A 24,473-nucleotide genomic window follows, 5' to 3' on the forward strand; every position below is an offset into this window, starting at 1 on the left:
TAATCTCATATCCGTCCCCACCGCCAGACACTGTCAATGTGGGTAGTGAGAGAAGTGACGATGCCAGCGGAACCAAGAGATCCGGCGAAAGAGACGTTTCAGATAAGAGAGAAGGATGACAGAGAGAGGTGCTCTTGATGGCGAAAACGAAGTGAAACAAAAAAAAATGAAAAAAAAATGTATAAAAGTGTTGTACGATGTTTGTATTGTGTCTGATTTTTTGTGTTCATTTATCAATTCTGTATCAGTTATTATTATAATAGCTAATATCAAAACAAATACTTAATCAAGTGGCTTAAATTTATGTTCTGCATATTGCACATGCGCAGATAAATATACTAGGACAATATTTGTAAATAATCAATTGAAGTTTAGCTGAATATGTATTCTTGAAAATCTTTCTTAAAAAATAGTATAATTTAAAGTTAATATTAAGATTAAAAAGAAGAAAGCATGAAGGAATATCAAGGTGGATGAACCATTGAACCATTGATGCTAGCTAGTTTTTTCAGTATTAGTACTCATGAAACACATAAAGAAAGTAAGACAGGTTACAATTACTCAAGTATATTGCGGGAATACCATGTATATAATGTGATGTAATGGCAACTTAGGGTTTCAATTATCTTTATATCTAATCCTAATGTACAATGCACACAAGACCTAAAAACCCTAATCCTTGATTTAGAGCGGGAAAACTTTGCTTTAACTACACTTAATGTACAATTCAAATTTCAAATCCCTTCACTGTTATCCATCAAACATTGGTATTCCATCAAACATTCAATGCTTGCTTCTTTCCGAGGCATGCACATGGCTCAAAATTTGGCATCAATCTTACCCATTCTTCTCAATCCAAAGGCATCTGAACCATCCCTAACAAAACTATTTCCTTGCCTTTTGTTCTCTCTCTCTCCCCTATCATCTCACGCCCATTTTTCTCTGATCTGAGAAATTCATCTTCCATTTTCAGTCCCTCTTCTCTCTCACTCCAGTTACCCTTCTAAAAAACCAAGTGACGAATCTGGAGAAGACAAAGATGGAGAAGATTACGTTTTTATTGTGTGCCTCAGCCTTTAAGGTTCTGATTTGCGGTTCTTGCTCAATTTCTATCCCATTGATTAATTTCGTCAGCTTTTGTCGTTACATGCTCAATTCACCATGTGTTTCCGGCAACAGAATTGTTCTTCTCGACTCACGCTATATTTTTAAGGTAAGACTAAGAGATGACCACCATTTTCAATTTCTTTCGGGTTCTTACTTGATATTTTTTTATTCATCTATTTCTACTATTCACATTCTGAGCGCACACCATGTGTTTGATCAGGGTTGTCTTTGAAGCTCGCACTCCTGCTACTAAAAAAAAACAAAGAATGGCAAGAGCAACTTCCCGTTGTTGTTCTCAAAGCTGAAGAAATCATGTATTCCAAAGAAATCATGTTATCCCTTTGAGAACCCCATTCAAGAATCAAATATGTCCAACAAAATGAATGATGCACGAGTTACAGGAGCGAAGTTTGCTGCTGAAGTTATCAATTTCCTTTAACTAATAAATCATTGCTGGTTAAAGCTGGTTTCAAGGTAAGGAAAGTTCAAATCTTAAGTGATTTTATCTTTCAACTACTTAAGCATTTGAATATTTTAAACATTAATAAGCTTTCTCTGTTGCATTCTGAATTTTATATATGGTCTCATGTTAATTGCCTTGAAGAATTTCTAACTATTGTGGAATTGAAAGCATAAAGTGATGGTCTTTATTAAGTGATTGAAGTTGGCGGTCTGCTATGGAATGCTTCAGCAGACTCCAGGAAATTGGTTTTCAAAAAATTCAAAAGTTGTGAGCGTTCATATTCTCAAGTTATTGTCTTTTTAATATTCTTTTTTTGTTATCATTCATTTACAGGTTCCATGAGATCAAGGACACCACTATATCATTGAGTTATGAATTAATCAATGGAATAGCTCTACTTCGTTGTATATGAAATCCAAAGGAGTGTTTACAAAGGGGATGACAGTTGAGAGGGCAAGCCTCGGGTCTGTTGCTGCTGTTAGGTGCTTTTTTCCTGTCAGTTTTTTCACTGTCTGCTGCTCTGGTGTGTGGCTTTGGCTGCAGTTTTTGTTTCGGTCCTGTTTTAGGCCTTATGCGCAATGGTGATTTTGATTTGTTGGTTTGTATTGTGATGGGGTAGGGTATTTTGGTTTCCTGTTCGTTGCTTGCCGCATACATAAGGCTTCCGTAATTATGTTTGTTTCTTTGCATGTTTTGTGCAAATTAGCTGTTAAATATATATGCTGCTTTTAAAAAAATAAAAAATAAAAATAGCTCTACTTCATCTTTTATCACAACTATTTTAATAATTGATTTTTTTTTTTTAGTAGTTGGAAGTGATTCTTCAACATAATCAAGTTTTACCTTTCTCACAAATAATCAGTTTCTTTGGTTCTTGACATATTTTAAGGCAATTTTCTAGGATCCTACTAGCTTTATTTACGAAGTTGTTTTCAATACTTATTTTTGAAAGAATATTGCATTAATCCGACATAGAAATCAGAGGGGATTCAGAGAATCCTAATCTCTGTCTAACCTCGTAAACAACCCTTTTACTTTTCTGCAAACTACTACTCGTATTGAGCACAAAATTAAAAAAGTGCAAACCCTTCAACCCCAATTTAATTGCTTTCTTAGTTCAAATAGATATAGAGAATTTCTTAGTTGGCGCGATCCTTATGGAGACAATAACTTACTACTTTTTTACTTGTTACAGTTTGGTGCACTTGCCAAATTTATCATCAAGACAATCTACATTGGCTGGAAGCATCCCCAAGGTTATGGATAAACTTAACTCTGATTGAGCTTACAAGGATTCAATAGAATTTGCGTGTGTAGTGGTCTTTTTCGAGAGTCCAATGGTAATTGGTTAAAGGGTTACAATCAAAGAATTATAGCTTGCTTGTGGTGCCCTTCTTGCTGGAACATGGAGTGTGTACATGGGAATGCTGGGAAATAGGGAAGGCTTTACTCACCTCATAGTTGAGGGTGACTACAAACTTCTAATTGATACGGTAACAGAGAGTTGTAAGCATAACAGAAACATCCCTATCTTGGTTCAATGCATCCTAAATCTCACTATCTGACAAGGCAATGTTATTTTTAAGCACACCTGGTGCGAGATAAATAGGTGTGTTGATTGGTTATTTTAGTTTTACTCGAAGTTCCTGTGATGCAAGAATTTCGGAGTCTCCTAGGAAACTACATAATCTCCTTTTTTAAAGACATATTCAGAGCTTATTTGCCTAAAAAATGTTAGAAGATAATTCTAGTGGTCTTTTTAAACTGGCCTCTCTTTGATTAACCAAAATAATCACCTCTAAAAAAAATTAATCATATAAAACCATAAAATCACACTACTAAAAAAACAAAAATTAGTGAGGGAAAACATGAAATCCCTCTCTAATACCGTCACTAAATTTTGCGACCAAGGAATTTGTGAGGAATTTTATGTTTTCCGTCACAAATTTCCCTCCCTAATTTTTCTTTTTCTAGTATTGTCATGTGACTCTTTCATGCAGACTTATTGTCATGCATTATTAACTCTCAATCAGAAAACCAGCCAAACCTACATGGTGGGTATGTAGGAATAAAGAAATAGCAAAAGAGACAAACTAAAAAAGACAAATTTAGTTATATAATATATATATATATATATATATATATATATATATATATATATATAATGTTATTGGTGTGAAATATCTATTAATTAATAAAAATCCATTCAAGCACAAGGTGTGCAATTATGATTAATAGAAATTAACTCTATACACAAGTCAAGTCTTTCCCAATTGTTCTTAGATGATTTTGATTTCTTTCCCACTAGTTGTCACCAAGTCTGTTAATCATATTGGTGGTGAACTGTTCTTTATATAGATCATAGATCATTAACATATGATATATAGACACATTCATTTGCAATTGAAATGAATAAAGAACGAAGATCGCTCTAACTCTATAAACATTTTAAAACATAAATTAAAATACTATTTGATAGCACTTGTTGAAAAAAAACTTTATGATAAATGACATAGGTGATCAATGCAGTTTTGTCTAAGAAAATTTCACTGTAATCAATTAAAGCATCAACAATGGAACTTTATTTCAATTGATTAATAGGTTTTGTATATACACATCATTCATTTTATAATTGTTTAAAGTAATAAAACTAATTTATTTCAATACATTTTATTTAATAGAGTCTTTTGAAAAACTAAAGAGATATATAGTGCTTCTATAATGACACTCTCTTTTAATGTTAAATATATCAAGCAACCCTACCAATGTGGATATGTTAAGGTTTAATTTAGTATAGTGGCACTTAAATAATTGAAAAATTATTTAAATAAAAAAATGTAAGTTGCATGCAAAGTTAATATGTCCTATTTTTAGTTGACCCATAGGGCACAAAAGTGTCCATAAATACACTCATTTCCTTGCCTAGAAAATCACAACACTTTAGAGTAAATATTCTCCCATATTCCATAAAAATTCTATACCAAAATTAGTTAAACATGAAGGACACTATAGTTCTCTACCCTGCCTTTGGAAGTGGACACTTAATGTCCATGGTTGAGTTAGGAAAACTCATACTAACTCACCACCCTTCATTTTCCATCAAAATTCTCATTCTCACACCCCCCAACCAAGACACCAACACCATTAACGTTTCCACGTCTCAATATATATCATCTGTCTCAAACAAATTTCCCTCTATCAACTTCCACTATATTCCTTCAATTTCATTCACTTTTACTCTTCCACCTCATTTACAAACCCTAGAACTCTCTCCTCGTAGCAACCACCATGTTCATCATATTCTTCAATCCATTGCAAAAACCTCAAACCTTAAAGCAGTTATGTTGGATTTCCTTAACTATAGTGCTTCACAAGTTACCAACAATCTTGAAATTCCAACTTACTTTTACTACACCTCAGGAGCTTCTCTTCTATGCCTTTTTCTTAACTTTCCAACTTTTCACAAAAACGCTACAATACCTATTAAGGACTATAACATGCATACACCTATTGAACTTCCCGGGTTACCGAGGCTATCGAAGGAAGATTATCCTGATGAAGGGAAGGATCCATCAAGTCCAAGTTACCAGGTTTTGCTTCAGTCAGCTAAATCATTAAGGGAAAGTGATGGGATTATCGTAAACACTTTCGATGCTATTGAAAAGAAAGCTATTAAAGCTTTAAGAAATGGATTGTGTGTTCCTGATGGAACCACTCCGTTGCTTTTTTGCATCGGACCCGTAGTGTCAACCTCGTGTGAAGAAGATAAAAGTGGGTGTTTGAGTTGGCTCGATTCACAGCCAGGTCAAAGCGTCGTTTTGTTGAGCTTTGGAAGCTTAGGGAGATTTTCTAAGGCTCAAATTAATCAGATAGCTATTGGTTTGGAAAAAAGTGAACAAAGATTCTTGTGGATTGTTAGGAGCGATATGGAGTCGGAGGAACTAAGTTTGGATGAGTTGTTGCCAGAAGGGTTTTTGGAGAGGACAAAGGAGAAGGGAATGGTTGTTAGAAACTGGGCACCACAAGGTTCAATACTAAGACATAGCTCAGTTGGTGGGTTCGTGACTCATTGTGGATGGAACTCCGTGTTGGAAGCTATTTGCGAAGGAGTTCCAATGATAACGTGGCCACTTTACGCGGAGCAGAAGATGAATAGATTGATTTTGGTGCAAGAATGGAAAGTGGCTTTGGAATTGAATGAGTCAAAAGATGGGTTTGTGAGTGAAAATGAGTTGGGGGAGAGAGTTAAGGAGTTGATGGAATCAGAAAAGGGGAAAGAGGTTAGAGAGACAATTTTGAAGATGAAAATAAGTGCTAAGGAAGCAAGAGGAGGAGGTGGATCTTCTCTTGTTGATTTGAAAAAGTTAGGAGATTCTTGGAGGGAGCATGCTTCTTGGACTAGTGTATCTCCAAATTCCCCCTTTCTTTTTGCTTGAGAAATTTAGAGTTAGTTATAGAAAATAAGCTTGAAAAAAGTGTGAAATTCAAAAGTGAATTTATAAGCACAAATTTAGTGAGTATTTGGTTATGTTGTTGATGAAATTGAGTTTGAATCAATGAATTTTATATGGGTGAACGTTGGTTCATGAAAGTGTCATAGTGTCATATGTTGTCAAATTAGTTCCTAAATTATTTTAAATTATTGAGAATTCTCTAAATTATGTTCAAAATGTTAATCATGCGTTGAAAATGTTTGTGTGTCCTCCAATTTGTTAAGTTGCACATATGACTCCGCTACATTTGACAAGAGATGAAAATGACGATTTACTCTAGTCGAGTTAACCCTAGTTTTGGTAGCTAAAAAAAAAAAAAGTGATTTTAGATTTAATTTTTCATATTCTTTTCCCATTTTTGTTACTACTTTATGGTTTACTAAATCCTTCTCATGATGTAAATCTACAACCTTTGGACGTATATCATCTAGAATCTTCATGAAAAGCTACTTTTCATGTGTTATTGTGTATTTGGTCTGCGTTCCTTACATACTCAATAAATATTTACAAGAGACAAAAAAGTTGTTTTACTCCAAGAGATGCAATTTGGCATAATTATGTTTCCCAGTTTGAGGAGATCATAATCAAATTTAGTATTGCCTTTTGGACAGGGAACATGTTGACTATCTGCAAGCCGTTTCTAGGTAATTGGAGGCTCGACTCTCATGTAAAAATAGACCCTCTAATAAAATAAAATAATATATTTTTTTTAAATAGCAATTATCTATTTAAATTGAAAATAATATCTTTAAAGACTAAAAAAAGATGTTTATTGTAACTAATACATAAAAGATCAATATACTAATCAATAATATAAAAATACAATTCAAGCGAATATCTTTATCAATCTTCTAAGTTATATTTTTCTTTAGTTTGTACAATGCCAAAAATAAAAGGTTTATAATGTTTTTTTTTTAGAGAATAATTATAATGTTTGTTCTTGCAAATAAAAAAATTATAATATTTGTTGTTAGAGTTTAACTATCTTATACAATAAGCATCGGCCAAAAATTACAAGAAGTGTTCTAACAAAATAAGAAGAAAAAAAAATTATATTATGTTTTCATCTGTAAATATATAATCAAATATGTTACAGAGAATTTGGCTAAATTGAAGAGATGATAGATGAACTTCAAATCCATAAAAAATAATGTCCAAATCAAAGGCTTGTCATACTAAAAATATTAATTATAGAAGCAAAACGAAAAAGACAGAAAACAAAAAGGAAAAGAAAATCATAAAACATGAAATGTGAGTGTAGAACCCATGACCAAAGCATTACCAACTTGCTAATGTAACACTAGACTGCTTCGGCCAACATAACTTATAACTAACGTTAAATTTATTTATTATTTTTTATTGGGCTATAAATTTTTATATGAGGCCCATGCCTTAGGGAGGCCTAGCTCCATTGAGCTGTTTGCACCCCCTAAGGGCCGGGCTTGTCTGCAAGTCACCATTTGGATAATTATTTTAGGGGATGCGCTTTTTCTGAGTTATTTAGTGTTTCATTTAGACGATGAAATCACATAAACGAGGAGCTAAATATGTACTCCCTTTGTCCCTGAATGTAAGCTCCCTTTCTTCTTTTTCACATATCTTAAGAAAAGTTGTTAGTGTAATTAATATATCTATTTTCTGTATTAATGTTACCAAATTATCCTTTGTTTATACTCCTCAAATTTAGTATTGCCAAAAGGAAAAAATAATTAATGTGTCTATTTTCTATATTAATGTGTATTGCCAAATTTTATACTCCTCAAATTTGGTAACATCTATGGAGATCATAATCAAATTTAGTATTGTCAAAGTTGTTAGTGTAATTAATGTGTCTATTTTCTGTATTAATGTGTATTAAATTTGAATTTTCATATTTCAAGACAAGTTAGTAGTATACTCCCTCCGTCCCAAATTATAAGCAAAAAAACAAAAATAACACTTATTAAGAAAACTAAAACATAAGAATTTGGAGTATAGTTTTTTGTGTTTTCTTTGGAAAAAGTTTTATAGGGAGATGTAAAAACAATTTTCATTGGCTATTGGTTATGGAAAAAATGAAAGAAAGAGAAAATTGAATGTAATTTGCATTTAATTTTATGAGAATAACAAAAAAAAAATCTTGAAAAAGATAAAAGTTTGTGTTTTTGCTTATATTTTGGTACAAAGAAAATGTATTTTTTTTGCTTATATTATGGGACGGATGGAGTATTAATTAGGGGTATTTTTAGGAAAGAATAATAAATGCATCTAGTATTTGAAAAAGAATTTACATTTAGAGACAATTTTTTAGTCAAATGAGAGCTTACATATAGGGACAGAAGAAGTATAAAAACCACTTATTTAAATAGAAAAAAAGGGAAAAAAATTATAGGAGTAATTTCAAATAAAAATACCCTTAATCTACCTTCCCTCTCTAATGGATGGGAGTTCTAATATTATGTTAATTGACTTTAGATTTAACGTTCAAAAATAAAAATACCTAAACTCATATACAGTGACGGATCCAGAAATTTTAATAAGTGAGGTCGAATTTATATCATAAAAATTTATATAAAATTATATAAATGCATAAGCGTGCAAAAATTATATAGATTATATTTATAATTGCTCTAAAATCTTGATTTTTTTAAGATATTTTTCTATTTCTAACAGAGTATAAAAAAATATAACCCTAATTAATTAATTTTTCAACCATCAACGTCAATCACATAGCCTTTTTCAACAAATATAAGAATAATTTAGAATATAATAGTAGTTTTATGGTCTTATTAACGACACGCTCTAAGAAAACTGGTTAAAGATTTCATAAAAGAAATTTTTTCCTTAAAAATAAGTATTATTTTTGTTTAAAAAGAATAGTTCTTTTGATTTCTTATCTAATACTCTTAGAACACTCATTAAGATCTTTATTTGTTTTGTGATTTTTTATAAGGTTATGAATGAACTATACAAATAATATTATATAAATGAGGTCAAATTGTATAAATATCAAATTTTAAGTTAAAAATACAATAAGCAAGTGAGATCAGTTGACCCCATTGCCCCGCATTAGATCCGTGCCTGCTCATATAGATTGTTCAGCAGAATCTTAGGAGTATAGGACTCAATTCAACTTTATCTTCATTTCAATTATTAATTGTATGTCTTAGTCACTTTGTATAATATATATATTTCAACTACACTTGTGCTTGACAAAACTGGTGCTGGCATGAAACAAAACAAAGAATGGGGCTGGCCATGTCGAGGAACAAAACAAAATTTCTGTTTTGCATCTCCATTATTGTAAAGATTTTCTTTATCACCAAAGTGTTCATACTTGTTTTTTACTATATTATTATAGATAATTTATTTCTTTTACTCCGAACCAACGCTAAAATTTATGAATACTCCTGTCATTTGATTGCTACTTCATCTGTCACAAATGCTGTACTGTATACAGCTTCTGTATATAGTCCATTTTTATATTTGTTTATGGGATGATTGAAGTTTCTTTTTGTTGTCAATTTCATCTTTTATATGGAGCTTCTACGGTGAAGTCAAAAAATTTACTTTTTTGAAAAAGTTATTTTATTTAGTTAATAGTATAATTGTCAATATCATGTCAGCTAGTGTCGTGATAGACCACTCTAAAACTAAGCTTTATCTTATTACAAATCAGTCCTTATACAAAATATAAGGGGAATTTCAATCTTAATGAACAAATGAGAATCTATGTTTAATTTTGATTTAATCAGAGACACAATTGCAATAAGTAAAGATATAATGACACACCTTATGGGCAAATGTGTAATACACCATATAATGACGTGACATGGATTAAATACATAAATATTCAATGATTGGTCATTTAACTTTACCAGAAAAGTTATTTTCATGACTTCACCATAGAATTTTCCTTTTATATCATGATTACTTAAACGCTCAACTGGAAAACGGTATACTCTCAACTATTATATCCTCAAAAGCATGTCTCTGTTACATGTTTTGTACATTAAGCATGTCATTGTCTTTTTTTTTTTTTTTTTTTTTTTTATTTTTTAAGTTTGTTGCTGCATATACGTTAATTTAATTAATTTAGTTTATGTTTAATATAATGATGAGTATACCATAATCATAATGACTCAATACGATTTTATAAAAACTACATTGTATTGTTTTTCAAAAATCATTGAGACAATACACTATAATACCAAACTTATATGTTTAATGTCCTCATGAGTTTAGCTCAGTTGGGATGAACAATGCATGATATATAAGCAGTGGCGGAGCCAGGAATATTGTAAAGTCCGGGCAAAAAAAAATTTGCAACACATTTATAGGGCGTACATAAGAAATTGCAAGCAAATAATAAAAAAATTGGGGGTTTATATAAGAAATTCATAGGAATTTACACAAGAAATTGCAAAAAAATTGGCTCGGAACCCGGGCGATGCCCGGGGTCACCGGGCCTTAGAACCGCCCCTGTATATAAGTTTGGAGTTCGAACCCCAGCCACCAAAAAACTTATATGCTTAATGTGATGGCACATATCTGTGCTGCATGCCTAACAACACATATGCTAGCTGCAAACAACCACAGCCACAACTAGTGATTTCCCATTTCGTGATCGTACATGTCTTTTTCAGAATAATAATTTGGACTGTATTAATGCTTATCTTTTTCACTTTTTGTGATTGTCAATTAGTGATTATGATTGTTCTGACTAGTGACTACACCAATCTTACCATAAATGGACGTCTTGAAGCAAAACTGTTACAGAATGCATGGGAATTATTATTCTGGTATACTCTGATGTCGCGACAATTTAAAATTGATGAAGTATGGATATCTGGTGCGTATTCTGCACCGATCCCTGTTCGATATGTTGGATATATCTCAGGAGAGTATTTGGTGATTAAGTTTTTGTTTTTGAAAATAATTGTTCGTTACATGTCATATACTTCCGAGATACGCGAGGGATAAGACGGTGGGATATACGCGGGATTCTAGATTTTTCTACTATTTGTTTTCTGTTTTTCGAGTAATGATAACCAAACACATATTTTTTGACACAATACACATACACACACCCTGTATCGCTTTGAGCTAAACGTTAAGGGGTTGAAGTTTTAGGGTTTAAATCCGGACAAGCAGAAAAAAAAATACTAACATACTAACATTGTCATTAAATATAATTAATCATATTAACAAGATTAACATAACAATTAACATGTTTTTGTACAAATTAAATTCATTTTATTGTATGTTAATAGTCTCACATCGGGTAGGAGATGGCCCGACAATATGTTTATAAGTGGGGGCAATTCTCACTTCACAAGCCGGTTTTGTGCGGTTGTGTTAGGTCCAATCACGATTTCTAAGATGGTTTTAGAGCCTCTCCAAGATACGTTGGGCCACCTGCTATCAGGTTTCCGCTATCGAACAACCACCATTTATGTTCACGCTTCAGATGTCCAGCCCTAGCGCGAGAGGGTATGTTAAAAGTCTCACATCGGATAGGAGATGACCTGCCAATATATTTATAAGTGGGAGCAATGCTCACCTCACACACAGATTTTGTGAAGTTATGTTAGACCCAACGACGATTTCTAAGATTGTAGGTACGGTGATAATTGATAACTATTAATTGTTTTAAATAATAGATAGTTTACTCCCCCAGCAAATATTAGTCATAATGCCAAAAATAAAATAAGGGAAGCCATATTAAGCACAACAAGAAAATATAACTTTGTTCCCTAAAAAAAAATATATAACTTTGCATGTGTGTTTTTACGAGACTTTTCTTACCTTCCGATCGAACTTCAGATTATCAGAGTTCATTCTCTTCAAGAACTGAAAGATTAACACCAAAAACAAAATATATCTTTGTAAGCACTCTTTGGCTCGATAAACAAAAAGGTAGTTGACTCACTCGCAATGCCGTGTGCGCAACTTTTATTGTCGATGTGATGACCTCTTAAATTGATGATCTATAAACACTTTTTGAGTCATGAAGTTTGACGTGACTCTGATGAACCCTCGTAAATTCAACTCAAGTCACTTAAACATTTTTTCATAAAAGAGAAAGAAAACATGCAAAAACATACAACCAAACAAAAAAATATATATATACAACCATATCCATATACATCATACTCTCAGACTATAATATAAACAAGAACTTTTCTAATCAGAAATGAAAAATATTTAGCAGGACTTTTCCATGATATCAGTCTTTCTTCTTGTAATAGCAACTTTAATATTATCATAAAACACTAATTATTGCAAGCCCAACTAAACCATATAAAAAAAAAAATTGGAGTATAATATAACACTCCCATAATTGATCTACATTATAATAATAGTATATGTCACTATTTTATTAATTCATGTAGTAAATGTACATTAGTTAGGACATGAAAGTGATACAATATATTTTTTTTTAAGGGTGATACAAAACTTTTGTTTACTGAAATTTGGACTCCTTTTTTGACGTTTTCTTTTATTGTGCACTTACTTTATCCTTTATATAATATACACGTCAATAATTAAGCACCCAATATTATTAGTTTATCAATGACTGAATTATTCAAAAGTAAGATTGGGTTCAACGAATTGTCAATGTAATATAAATATATGTAATTTGCAATATAACAACGTTAACGGTCTAGTGAAGATCAAAGAACCTAATTATATAGGGTTGGCGGCTAAAAATATTATAATGATGATAGAGACATTTTTCATTTTTTGACAAAGTTCTGAAGATGTATACGAGAATAAAATTAAATAAGGTGAAATCCAAACTAAGTACATAGTTCTTTTTTTTTTTTTTTAATAAACATATGTAACTATGCATTCTTCATTCTCATTTATATCAGATTCTAAGAATATACCAAGGACTTTCATTTAGCATTTTGTAAGTAGATTTCTAACCAGCAGTAGTAGGAAAATAAATTATATTTGATTCTTGGATTCATTTCTTTGAGAGATAGTTCGGTCTTGGTAAAACTAATCAAATGTCCCATCGATAATGAGAAATTGTTTCATTCATAATGGGAATCAAAAATCTTAATTGCGATGACTTAACAAAAAAATTGGATTTTTTATTTGTCCGGTAAGAATGGATGAGTGGCAACGGTGAAGGATAATGCTCTGGTGTGATGGTAAAGGCTTCTTGTGCGGCAGCGCTGAGTCTTCGCGGTGGAACGAAAGCTGTCTGCAGACACATTAGCACTTTGACCCTTAAGTCAGTAATGTAACTGAGAAAGAGTATGTAGATTGTGTTGTGAAAAGTGAATCATACCTTGAGGATGAAACAAGTTCACCCTTATATAGGTGCGCGTTGAGCATAACTGTCTCCGGATTATGCGGCGTGTAATTAAGGACGGTTAGAGGACACGTGTAGGGTGATCCTCGCATGGGGGCCGCGCTTCTGTGTGGCACAGTGTATTTAAGTTGGAGTGTTCCCTCGAGCGCGGAGCCTTAAGACGGTGTAAGTTTATGCCACGTGTTAACGTGTGATTGGTCTTCTGACCGGTCCAGAACAACTTTTAATTTATATAATTTTATGTAAACACAAGTTGGTTGTTATTAAAAACATCAAAGACTCTAAGCTTTTTTTTTTTATTAAGAATTGAATTTGATATCCCCATGTTTACGGCGCTCATATATCTCAAACATGATGTCATGCAGTTACAGCAAGACGTTGTAACAATTTTATCCTTCTAACTTCAATCGACAATTGAGATTGCTTTACTTTGTAAAATCAATATTAAAATCTGAATTGTTCGATCTCAAATTAATGTTTAAGACCGGCTACCTCATTAAATTATGTGGTTTTTTTTATAGTAAGACCAGCTAATCGTATGTGCTATGTGCAAGGTTTTTGTGGTAAGAAATATAAATTCTTTAGACACTTTCACATAAATCCAAAAAGGTTGAAAAAGAATAATAATTTTTTTATTAAAATATTTAAATGATATTTTTTAGTTGAGTGTGTCTAATTGATTTATATTTATAGTTTTGGTCAACTATGAATTATCCCCATGATATATTATTGTTGAAGCCCGATCTCAGGGTGTGCAAACAGCTCAACCAAGCCAAGCCTCCAAAATTTATGAGCCTAAAAACAAAATTTAAGTCTAATACCACACCCCACTTGAATAAAAAAAAAAATATGTTACTTCTTTTTCTTTTTTCGGTACACGTTTGAGTTTTTTCTAGACTCTAATTCTCCTTTGGACATAAATCTGATGCTACCAAACCACCCCCAATTTATATAATCAGTCAATTTGAAAAGCTATTTCAATAAAAAGAATCACAACAATCATTTCTTTTTTGCATAAACCATTTGTTTCCCCTTTACCACAACAATCAATTGGATTTATCATTTATATTTAAATGATAAAACCAAACAACACTGTTAGGTAAATTTCACCTCTCTTTCACTTAATTCTTTTTTTATTTCGTTTCATGTTTAGAAGTTCTTCTAATTCTGATTTTTTAATGAAGTTTAGCTACACAAAAAATTTATATTTTTATTTTAGGGGGCCTATTTTAAAAAGAGAGTTGAGCCTCCTATTTCATAGAAACGGCCCTGTATATTGTATGCTAATCTGGACAATGTTGTCAAACTTTACGATAACTCCAAGATGACTGTTTTATATGCATAACAGTGAGCAAAAATGTCAATCATGTTATTTGGGTGTTTCAAAGTTTTCAAATCACCTCATTTTCTCCCCATACCTACTTTTTCACCCAATTCTTGATGTAAAGCTATGTAATTTGTTTGGTTATATATGAATATATGGATTTGATTTAAGTAATTTTATAACAAACATTTGTACTTTGTTTAACAAACATTTGTTACATTTCCCGGTTGATATATAACATATATTAATTTGTTGACGTTCAAGAATTGAGTGAAAAATAGATTTGGAAAGCAAATACAGTGGTTTGGAAACTTTTAAACACCAAAATAACATAATTGACAGTTTTGCTCATTGTTCGGTCATAGAAAACAATCATCTGGGAGATAACTCACTAACCCTTCAGACGTATCTACCAGAAGTATATATTAGAGATAAAAAAAAACATAATTTTTAGGGGGGCTAAGATATATTGAGGGGGCCTTGAAAGAAATTCTCGAAATACTAATCTTGAGGTTTAGAGTTCAAAGAAAAAACATAGCCCACTAATATTTGTCTATATAGAAAGAGTTGCTTTTAACCCCTTCTTGTTTACTTAAAAACCACACTCCTCCCAATTTACCAATCTAGAAAACACGATTTTCCCTTCCAAACTAACTTTCAAAGCCTGATACTAAACAAGAGACTAAAAAGAGATGTTAAACCTATTAAATAAAGGGAAAAAAAATAAGAAAGTTGCTCTTTAAGCAACCTAATTTGCTCTCACATCCTAAATTGACGAAAATGCATTCAAAGACAGTTAGTTATCTTTCACTGGTATACGGTAGTTAATTGTCGTTGCTAATACAGTAAATAACTGTCGTTGACACCTACAACAATTGACTGTGATTCTTAAAAGTTACAGAGGCCAAACTAGAAAATCAATGTTTATGTGTTTTATTTTACTACTTCATGCATTGATACATTCAATCAATCATTCATTCATAAAATCAAACACAAATCATCGAAATACAAATTCATTCATTCAAAAATTGATCAGGTAACTTTAACATTAAACAAAATGCAAACCAAATAAAAAACAAATTCATCATTTACAACCAAACCGGATACAACCAAATAAAAACAATGGTCTCAGTCATGGTGCACTAGTCTGCCTCAACTACCTTCTTGTTTTGGTTATCGGATATGCAGTGGCTAGGAGCATTTCAGTCATAATCCTCAACAGAACATCGCACAGTTCTTCATATGTTTGACAACAGGCAATCCCCTATCCAACAAGTTTATGCAACTCCTGATGATCATTAATGAACCATGACTATCCCTAGCATGTTCCTGCCTCAACATACATCATGCATCATGTCTTATAGTTATATCTTTCCTCCTCCCTCACAACTACGTTTTCTAAGTTAGTTGACTTCGTGAGCTGATACTCGTATAAGGATGTAACCATGGAAAACTTATATGTGCACCAAACAGTTTTGCGCACTGCTGAACCATATAATGCTCAACAATAACAAGTAACTCTATCATCATCTAAACACCCTGGTCTTGGGGGATCTTTGTCTTGTGAGAAAACAACTTTCTTTCAATCGGGATGTGTAGAAGACATGACACATCATCCAGCGTGGTGGTCATCTTCCAAAGAGGCAGATGAAAGTTGTTATCCTCATGCGAGCTCTCAGACAAAGTAGCAAGCATCCTGACCCAAATTATGGAACCCTATCGTAAGCAAATGGGGAAACACCATAAGTCATAACTGGATTCCATAACCAATTCAGATTCGCGCTGGGTCCGTAAGGGCACATATCTTCTTCCTATGCCTGATGCATCAAAGTACACGCTCACGACTCTAATATACAAAAAAAATATATAGATATAAATGAGAACAAACCCTTGAAAGTAAAAAAAAAACACTTGAATTATAGACTAATATCATTACACGTACATCAATGTCCATCCATACCTTGTGGACAACATGATATGAAAATGAGGGCAGCAGAGATAAATCATAAGGACCACCAACAAAGGCAACGAGTGGCAGTGGGGGTGCTGGTGGGTCATGCTACTTGTCGTCGACCTAAACCTCTTCATACTTCTGCTCCAGCTCACAGTATTGATCCTCGAGCTCATAGTACTACTCCTGAGCCTCATAGTATTGCTCTTGCATAGGGTTAATCACATGTGACGAACCCATCTAGGAGGTTCCTTCCCCCTCGACATTCCTACCTCACCCCCCTCCCCCTCTCTGACTCTACGAGCACCACCGGAAATGAACTTCCTGCCTAGCCTATGCCTATCTGGGTTCTTAGCCATATCTAAACAACATGCAACATAAACAAAAAAATCAATGTAAAATTCATTGAGACATTTCATCAAACTCTTGAAGCGCAAAATATACATACTTTGTTCATTGTGTTATTAGAATTTTTAAACTCCCACATTGCATTTAAAGTTAGTTCAAACAACATTGGCGGTGCAAACATGCAAGCATTTGATCTCAAGCTACCTAAAAAATCAATAATTTCATCAACCATAAACACTAACACGACCTTTTTTTAATAAAATAAACTAGCATATAAACTAAAATGTGAGAGCTAAGGGATTATGAACACTTACTTGTTATATACTTAAAAATTTGATCGACTTTGAAGAAATTGGGTGGAGGTTGGTTTTTCGGACTTTGGTTGGATTTTGGAACAAATTGAAAATGTGAGTGTTGTTACCTATTTTGGTATAAGACCAAAACACAAGGACAATAAACTGCCACTGAAAAATTAGCGAATAACGGTTAACTGCCATTGAATGTGAACGACAATTGGACCGTCAATATATTCCTAAAGACCTCCAGAAGGGCTTTTAGACCCTCTCATAGGCCTCAATGTCCTCCAGAAGGGCCCTAAGGCTCAAGGAGCGTCCTCCCCAAGGCGCCGCCTCTATATGCTTCTAGAAATCTCTAGAATACACCCTAAATACCTAAATACCCTTATTACTTGCTGTCTAAGTAACCATAATTCAGGCCCATAGAGGGCTATAAATACAAACCTTGAGAGTTTTCTCAAGGCCTGAACAATAGAAGAGAAACCCTAATACGATTATTGTACTTTTGCAAGTACAAAAATTAACTGTTGTTAAGAATAAAAGGGTCAATTTGGGTTGTGTGAGGACAAATAAGGAAGCCTAAAGAGTGATTTTCCAAAAAGAATACCGGGAGAGCAGGAGGGAGTTAAATGGTGGGCTTAGAGCCCATGCATACTTTATTTATTTTTTGGTAGTGCCATGCATATTTTGTTTTAGAATATAAAATAATCAACAAAAGAGTAAAAATTAAAAAATGGAAAAGAATAAATAAAATATTAAATACATGTGGTCCTTTAGTTTTTTTTTTTATTATACTAGATTAGTCCTTTAAATATATAAATTTTTTTCTTCTCATATAGGTCATTTTGACATATTGTACTACAAAAATACCCAAGTGTCTATTATGTTATGAGTCTCGCATTGATTACACAAATTTTTAATAAAAACTTATCATTTAAAGTCATTAAATAGTCTTAATTAAAATTTTCCTTTATCTTTTATTAAGATATCTCAGTTTAAAGATAAACTCACCATTTTATGCAATCCATGACAATCACCATTACCAATTGAACCAAACTATAACAAGTTCAACTACACAAATCAATATACAAAATTCTACTATCTGAAAATACTCATCATATATATTACAACATATCTAAAGTTTTGGTATAAAATATTTCTACTTCCTAAAAATCAATTGCATCTTCCAAAACCTCACATGACAGAATACTAATAATCTTCTAATACAAGTGGCATTTGTTTTGCAAACAATCCAAAAAAAAAATCTAGAGCCCTCTCCTAAGCATCCTTTTGATTCAAGATATTTCCTTCCTTTGTTGAAATATACCCTTTAGGATATGTGACAAATCCAAAATGAAATTAGCATTTCACACTCTTAAAGGAAGTATGTGAGCTGTTGTTTTTTCCTTGAACCGCCTTCGCCGTACAATTCATTCCATTGTTTTAGCTCAGCCATTACTGAACCTTCTGATGCAAAACTTGCAGCCACCTGCATATAAACATGCATCGATAATCGATATATACTGACATGTATGTAGATGGAACAAATTTCCAGTGTGATGTTGTTAACAGATGAAGCATTCATGCAATAGTTAGTTCCATGTATAATGTAACATGTTTCGCTCTTTTTCATGTTAATCGCGGATCATGGAAAATAGCGGTTTGTTAAAATTACACGATATTATAGTGCTTCTATAGACGCTATTTAATTACTCGATAGTCATTTAAGTGAATGATTTTTAGTTCATCCTACCTGATTCTTCGCTTGTTTCATGTCTTCCATGCTTAAAGGCCTCAAGATAATTTCTGGTTCATCGTTATCGTTACTATTTGAAGCATCTTCGGAATTTACACTTTCTGCTTCTTTTTTCTTCTTTTCCTGATATAAGAAGAAATCAATACTCAGTTACATATTCAGATCATACTAAATTTCTATTGATCATAACATTGTGAAAGTTTTTACAAATATACCATTTCCTTCTTTCTCTCCTGCTGTATTAACTCCCTAACAGGTCGATAAGCCGCAGTTATGCACAAATTCTGTTGACATAAAATAAGTTATTAATTTCATAAGATTTAAAACAAAAAATAAAACTAATTAATCGGTCGAAAAATTTACCTTTAAATCACTTCCACTAAATCCTTCTGTCATGGTTGCTAGTTCCTTGAAGTCTAAGTTTTCGTGTTTCTCCTTTGACATAAGAGTTTTAAGGATCATTTCCCTATTCTCAGCAGATGGAAGACCAACCATGATCCTGCTCAATATTAAAAAATTATAGTAATATTAATTTATCTGAAAATTAAAATAGTGTTCATAATTTATCTGCCAAATAATTTAAAATGAAGAGACAGAAACTATACAAGATCTGTTGACAGAGGAATCCATGTGAAAAATAAGAGTGGACACCTCATAACTCATGAGGATAAAGTATATAACTGTATGGATAAAATAATTTAGATTCCATGCTTCATTCTCAATAAAAAAAATGATGGAATATTTGTTAATTCTAAATTTTTAGGTTTTTTAATGGTCATCCAGTTGTTCATCTATACCTTTGTATAAAGAAGATATCGATTTTCGGTTTGTATTTTTTCTTCCAATTTTACCCTTAATTTAAACTATTTTATTTTTAAATTTTTCGTTCTTTTGCCAATCAAATACTTGAGTTTTCTATACCTATATATAAAGGGGATTAGAATGAGAGATAGAAAAAAGTATATAAACGTGCACATTAGTGTCTGTCTACACGCTAGTAACAAATAATGAAGATGATCCATGTAACTTTGTTCTAATGGTGAAAAAATAGATGGGTCTTACCTGCGCTCAAACCGTCGTATAATTGCTTCATCAAGATCAAATGGTCTGTTGGTAGCAGCAAGAACAAGAATTTGTTCATTAGGTCCTGATAGTAGTCCATCCCAATGTGTCATGAATTCATTTTTAATCTTCCTCATGGCCTCATGTTCTCCGACTCTAGTACGCTGACCGAGCATGCTGTCAACTTCATCGACGAATATAATAGTCGGAGCAACCTTAGCTGCTAGCGTGAACAAAGCTCGGACATTCTTTTCATCTTCTCCGAACCATTTTGAAGTGATCGTGGACATCGAGACGTTAATGAAACTTGCTCCTGCTTCATTCGCAATCGCCTTTGCTAGCATTGTTTTTCCGGTACCAGGTGGACCGAAAAGTAATATACCTCTACATGGCTTTAGAAGTCCACCTTTGAAAAGGTCTGGTCTTCTAAGGGGAAGCATTACTAGCTCTTGAAGCGATTCTTTTATCTCATCTAATGCACCGATATCTGCGAATGTAACACCTATCTCATTTGCAGGGATAACTTCAGGTCTAATTCGCTTCTCGAATTCGTTGTCGGGAACTTCCTGCAAGCATATACAATTAATTTAAAGTATGAACAAATAAGCAGTATACAGACTTAGGTGCTAAGAAAAGTGATCTTACCGCTTTTACAGGCACTGGAATTTCGCCTTCTTTTTTTGTTACAGGGATAGATTTCTCTCCCTCACTTTTGTTTTCATTCCTCACATCATTCTTTACGCCAGCAATATCGTCAACATTTTCCTAACATGAAAGAAAACAAATAGATAAATAAATGTATAATGAGAAGCACTCTTCAGCATTCTTTTTCTAGCTTTGACACTATTTCATCCCTGATCAGCAGTATGCGCAGCAGGGTCGCGACATTGCAAACCAAAATATGATAGGAGTGTATCCTATTGTTTATTTGTTAGGAAAAACACTTAAAAACCGGTCTTCGAAATCAGACTCTTGTAGTCAGTTATGTGTAGGGAAGATGTTAGACCCCTACAACAGCTGTTTGACATGCTCCTATGTATTCGTCGGTGCAATAGGCATAACAAAAATACCTTGTTAGAATCATTAGTCTTCAGATTTCCACTACTCTTGCCTTCCTCGAACAGACTCAATCCCTGCGACAAACTGTCCACATCCATATACAAAATCAGTAACAACAAAATCTTGTCATAGAATAAAATCAATTTCTTGAACAGTCTTTGTGAAGATATTTACCTATTGGACGAGATAACTAGCTTTCCGTTTCGGTATTCTGGTTCCTTAGTAATCATCAAATGGTAAGAAATCGCGGATACAACAATTTCTTCAATATAATTACTGAGTATCATAGTGTCTGCATGACATATTGAATTTAAGTCATCGCAATCAATGTCATTTTCCGCGAGTACTTCAGCAATGTGGTTTCGAGTATCTTGAAACTGAATGATTTTCATGTCTTCTTCGAGTTGACCTTTCCAGCTACCGAGATGAGTTTCATCTTCGGGAACTTTGATCTCAATGTTATAAGGGAATAACCTAGCGACCCTTTCATCCAATTCTTTGCAATCATATTCTAAATCAGATATCTGAGAACCGAGTATCAACACCGAGCCTGATAATTTATTTATCATTCTTTGTAGTAAATTAAATAACCTTGGTGATTTGAGAACAAGCTTCTCAACATCCCTTATGTATAAAATGATGGAATCAGTTCCTGAGATAGAAACCAAAACCTGCAAAATCGAGCCGATACGAATGTAGTTGTTAGATGAAATTCAAATTTGATCTTACAAGATAAATTTGGTAAATAAATCACCTTGTAAAGTGACTGTACAAAGAGCTTTTCATCAAAACACAAGCTACTCGTGCGTCTTAAAGAAGCTGAAAACAACGAAATTCCATGAATTAGCAATTAAAGTAGATCGATTGTTCGGGTGATCAAACCTAAATATGGTTAAAAAGGTAACATGTAGTTCAAAATTAGAACCTGGATTTGTTGAACCACTTTGGGAAGAAGTGCTACTTAGATCAGAAGCAGCAGAGGCATTCCTCCTAAGCCTTGGAGGATTATTCGAACTTTCAACGTTTTGTTGACGCAAAGTACCTCTAGTTTCACCGGTTGAAGGCATCATTGAAAAGGAACCAAACAAACCAGACATTCGTTCCAAAGTCATCTCGGATATTGACCTTCTGAAATACTACATAAAAAATATGCAAATGAGTCCCAAAATTTTCACCAAACTAATAACTAAATGTTTTCGATTTTTCTTTTTCAAAGTATATACATAAAAAAAATAACAAGTTGCAAGTTAGACTTACTGCTTCTTTTCTTGGAATTCCAAATCTGCTTTGCAACTGCACAAGGGAAAACACAAAATGTATGAATATACGTATATCTATATGTATATGTGTACAACCGGTTATAGTGAATAAACGTTAAACTATAAAAAGTTAAAAATAAATTACCTTCACAGAGAAATCAGTAACATCTAATAATAGCAACTTCGAATCGAAGTAATGTGCTAAAGCTTTGGCAAGCATTTGCTGATAAAGTTCTTCAAAAAAGTAAAAAGAAACTAGTATTAGTCAAAAAAATCAACTTTAAAATCGAAAAAGACGTTTATGGGGGACAAGAATAAACACTTGTATATAATATACCTGCAGGACCAGAAAGTAAAATAGCCCTGCTTGCCGGTGAGAGGTTCCTTGTGTGCTTGGAAAAGTTAAGATGTTTTAAATGAACATATGCCGCACTTGTCAGCAAAACTCGAGTTTTTTCGCTGTAAAATAAACCAGATGAAAAAACATGTTATTAATTTATCTATGATTGACCATAGTTTAGGAAACAATCTTTCAGTAGTTACAATCATATATCGTATTATATCTCAAAATTCCTTAACAATGGTCATATTAATATACCAACTTACTAACTTAGCAATTATCTAACTTAAATTTAAAACAGAAGAAAAATGGGACGAAATTCATCCCTATGTTATGATGAAGACTGCAAGAGTATCTGGCCATGTTTTTTAGTCGTAACAGGCCAAGGCGTTAATCAACAGTCCTAAAACCGACAATGGCGTTCCCTTTCTCTTAAATGTCTTTTTCCGTGTTTCCACAACTTGAACTTAAATGCTTAAATGATAATAGCTTTTCAGAGAACAAAAATCTGATCTTTAAATTCCATCTTGGGATTGATTATATGAATATAATTTCACTGATGTATACTAATCAGACCGGTGTTTATAAATTATATGCTTCGGATCAGAACGGAACTGTTAAGCTGAAGTAGAGAAGAAGAATCGAAAATTGCAAAACGACACTTTTTACAACTTCTATGAAGAGGGTGAAGATCTTATCTGGAATAAACTGTTATGTTTTAACTAGAGAACTAACATGAACTAGATTTAGCTCTTATGATGGTCTTATATATCAAATAAATCATATTTTGATGACAAAAAGTAAAAAAAAATAAAAAAATAAAAAAATGTTTAAAACAAGGTACATATGCTCAAAAATCAAAATGCAATAATTTACTTTTAAACCCAACCATAGCTATGTTAACTAAAACTCTAAGAAACCAAACCCGAGTTCGAATCATGACCGGAATAATCATCAGTCTGACTTTACTTACCTCTTGGCCTAACTCTGGATTACCAGAACCCCTTTTCCCAAAAAGTGGGAGAATAAGATCAATACAAAAAATGAAAATCTAAGAAAGTTTGGGATTGACAAAGAAATCAAAGAAAATCTAGTATTTAAGAACAAAATCCATCAAAGAAACCCCATTTGGAAAGTCCCAAGATTTATATGTCAAAATATTCAGAACATGAAATTTACATCTCTATCTTAACAGATCCATATCTCAAACATCATTAAAACCCAAAAATTACCATAAACATCATTATATATACCAACACAAATTCTGACAATGTTTTCACATAAAAACATAAATATAATTAACATAAACTTTCAGTTATAATATTTAAAAAAATTACCTTAGGTAATAAGGAAACTCATCAAATGTAACTTTACTATCTTTTCCATCAACAACAAGTCTCTTTAGTTCTTCAACAATCTGCTCACCAGAAACCTCGTCGATATCGCGGATCCCTCCTACCCATTTCTGGACAGCTTGTCCTGAACTCAATCCAAGTCCAACACCTAATCCAACACCAACACTCAATGCTGACAAAAAAACATGTTTCTGTTCCATACCCTCCCAGAAACAGTTTTTATTTTGCACCAAAAAGGTATAAGAATTGTTCAAGAAAATGATTTTACTTGAACAAAGAATGTGAAAAAAGAAAGACTCCGAAGACAACGTTGGTGTCAAAGATTTTGACAGGGTAATGACTTGTGTTTGTGAA

General features: G+C 32.8%; 2 protein-coding genes and 1 long non-coding RNA gene across 3 annotated transcripts; 2 read left to right on the forward strand and 1 right to left on the reverse strand.

Moving 5' to 3' along the window:
* The first annotated feature begins 779 nt into the window (after positions 1-779).
* LOC25495963 (uncharacterized) lies at positions 780-2,271 on the forward strand. Its single transcript, XR_003013111.2, has 3 exons — positions 780-1,213; positions 1,328-1,581; positions 1,904-2,271. It is a non-coding gene; the product is annotated as an uncharacterized lncRNA (long non-coding RNA).
* A 2,215-nt stretch (positions 2,272-4,486) lies between these two features.
* On the forward strand, positions 4,487-6,161 carry LOC25495965 (UDP-glycosyltransferase 1). Its single transcript, XM_013596231.3, has one exon. The coding sequence runs from the start codon at positions 4,567-4,569 to the stop codon at positions 6,004-6,006; it is 1,440 nt and encodes a 479-aa protein (XP_013451685.1). The 5' UTR covers positions 4,487-4,566; the 3' UTR covers positions 6,007-6,161.
* Positions 6,162-18,327: 12,166 nt separating this feature from the next.
* LOC25495967 (uncharacterized) lies at positions 18,328-24,473 on the reverse strand. Its single transcript, XM_013596233.3, has 14 exons — positions 24,102-24,473; positions 22,762-22,883; positions 22,570-22,658; positions 22,423-22,458; positions 22,091-22,301; positions 21,920-21,984; positions 21,340-21,836; positions 21,177-21,249; positions 20,752-20,871; positions 20,107-20,672; positions 19,408-19,543; positions 19,260-19,328; positions 19,042-19,167; positions 18,328-18,777 (listed from the first exon to the last, which is right to left on the reverse strand). Exons 1-14 carry the CDS (start codon positions 24,317-24,319, stop codon positions 18,664-18,666), a joined length of 2,442 nt encoding a protein of 813 aa, XP_013451687.1. The 5' UTR covers positions 24,320-24,473; the 3' UTR covers positions 18,328-18,663.

The sequence above is a fragment of the Medicago truncatula genome, chromosome 6 (genome assembly GCF_003473485.1).
Source record: "Medicago truncatula cultivar Jemalong A17 chromosome 6, MtrunA17r5.0-ANR, whole genome shotgun sequence".
Lineage (NCBI taxonomy): Eukaryota > Viridiplantae > Streptophyta > Magnoliopsida > Fabales > Fabaceae > Medicago > Medicago truncatula.

What these genes read in the sequence shown, in the direction of transcription:
- LOC25495965 (XM_013596231.3), top strand. Translation starts at nt 4,567, where the DNA reads ATGAAGGACACTATAGTTCTCTACCCTGCCTTTGGAAGTGGACACTTA.
- LOC25495967 (XM_013596233.3), bottom strand. Translation starts at nt 24,319, where the DNA reads ATGGAACAGAAACATGTTTTTTTGTCAGCATTGAGTGTTGGTGTTGGA. An exon ending in TTTACTTTCTGGTCCTGCAG is followed by an intron (nt 22,659 to 22,761) that starts GTATATTATATA and finishes ACTTTTTTGAAG; the next exon opens with AACTTTATCAGCAAATGCTT. An exon ending in AGGAGAGAAAGAAGGAAATG is followed by an intron (nt 19,168 to 19,259) that starts GTATATTTGTAA and finishes TTCTTATATCAG; the next exon opens with GAAAAGAAGAAAAAAGAAGC.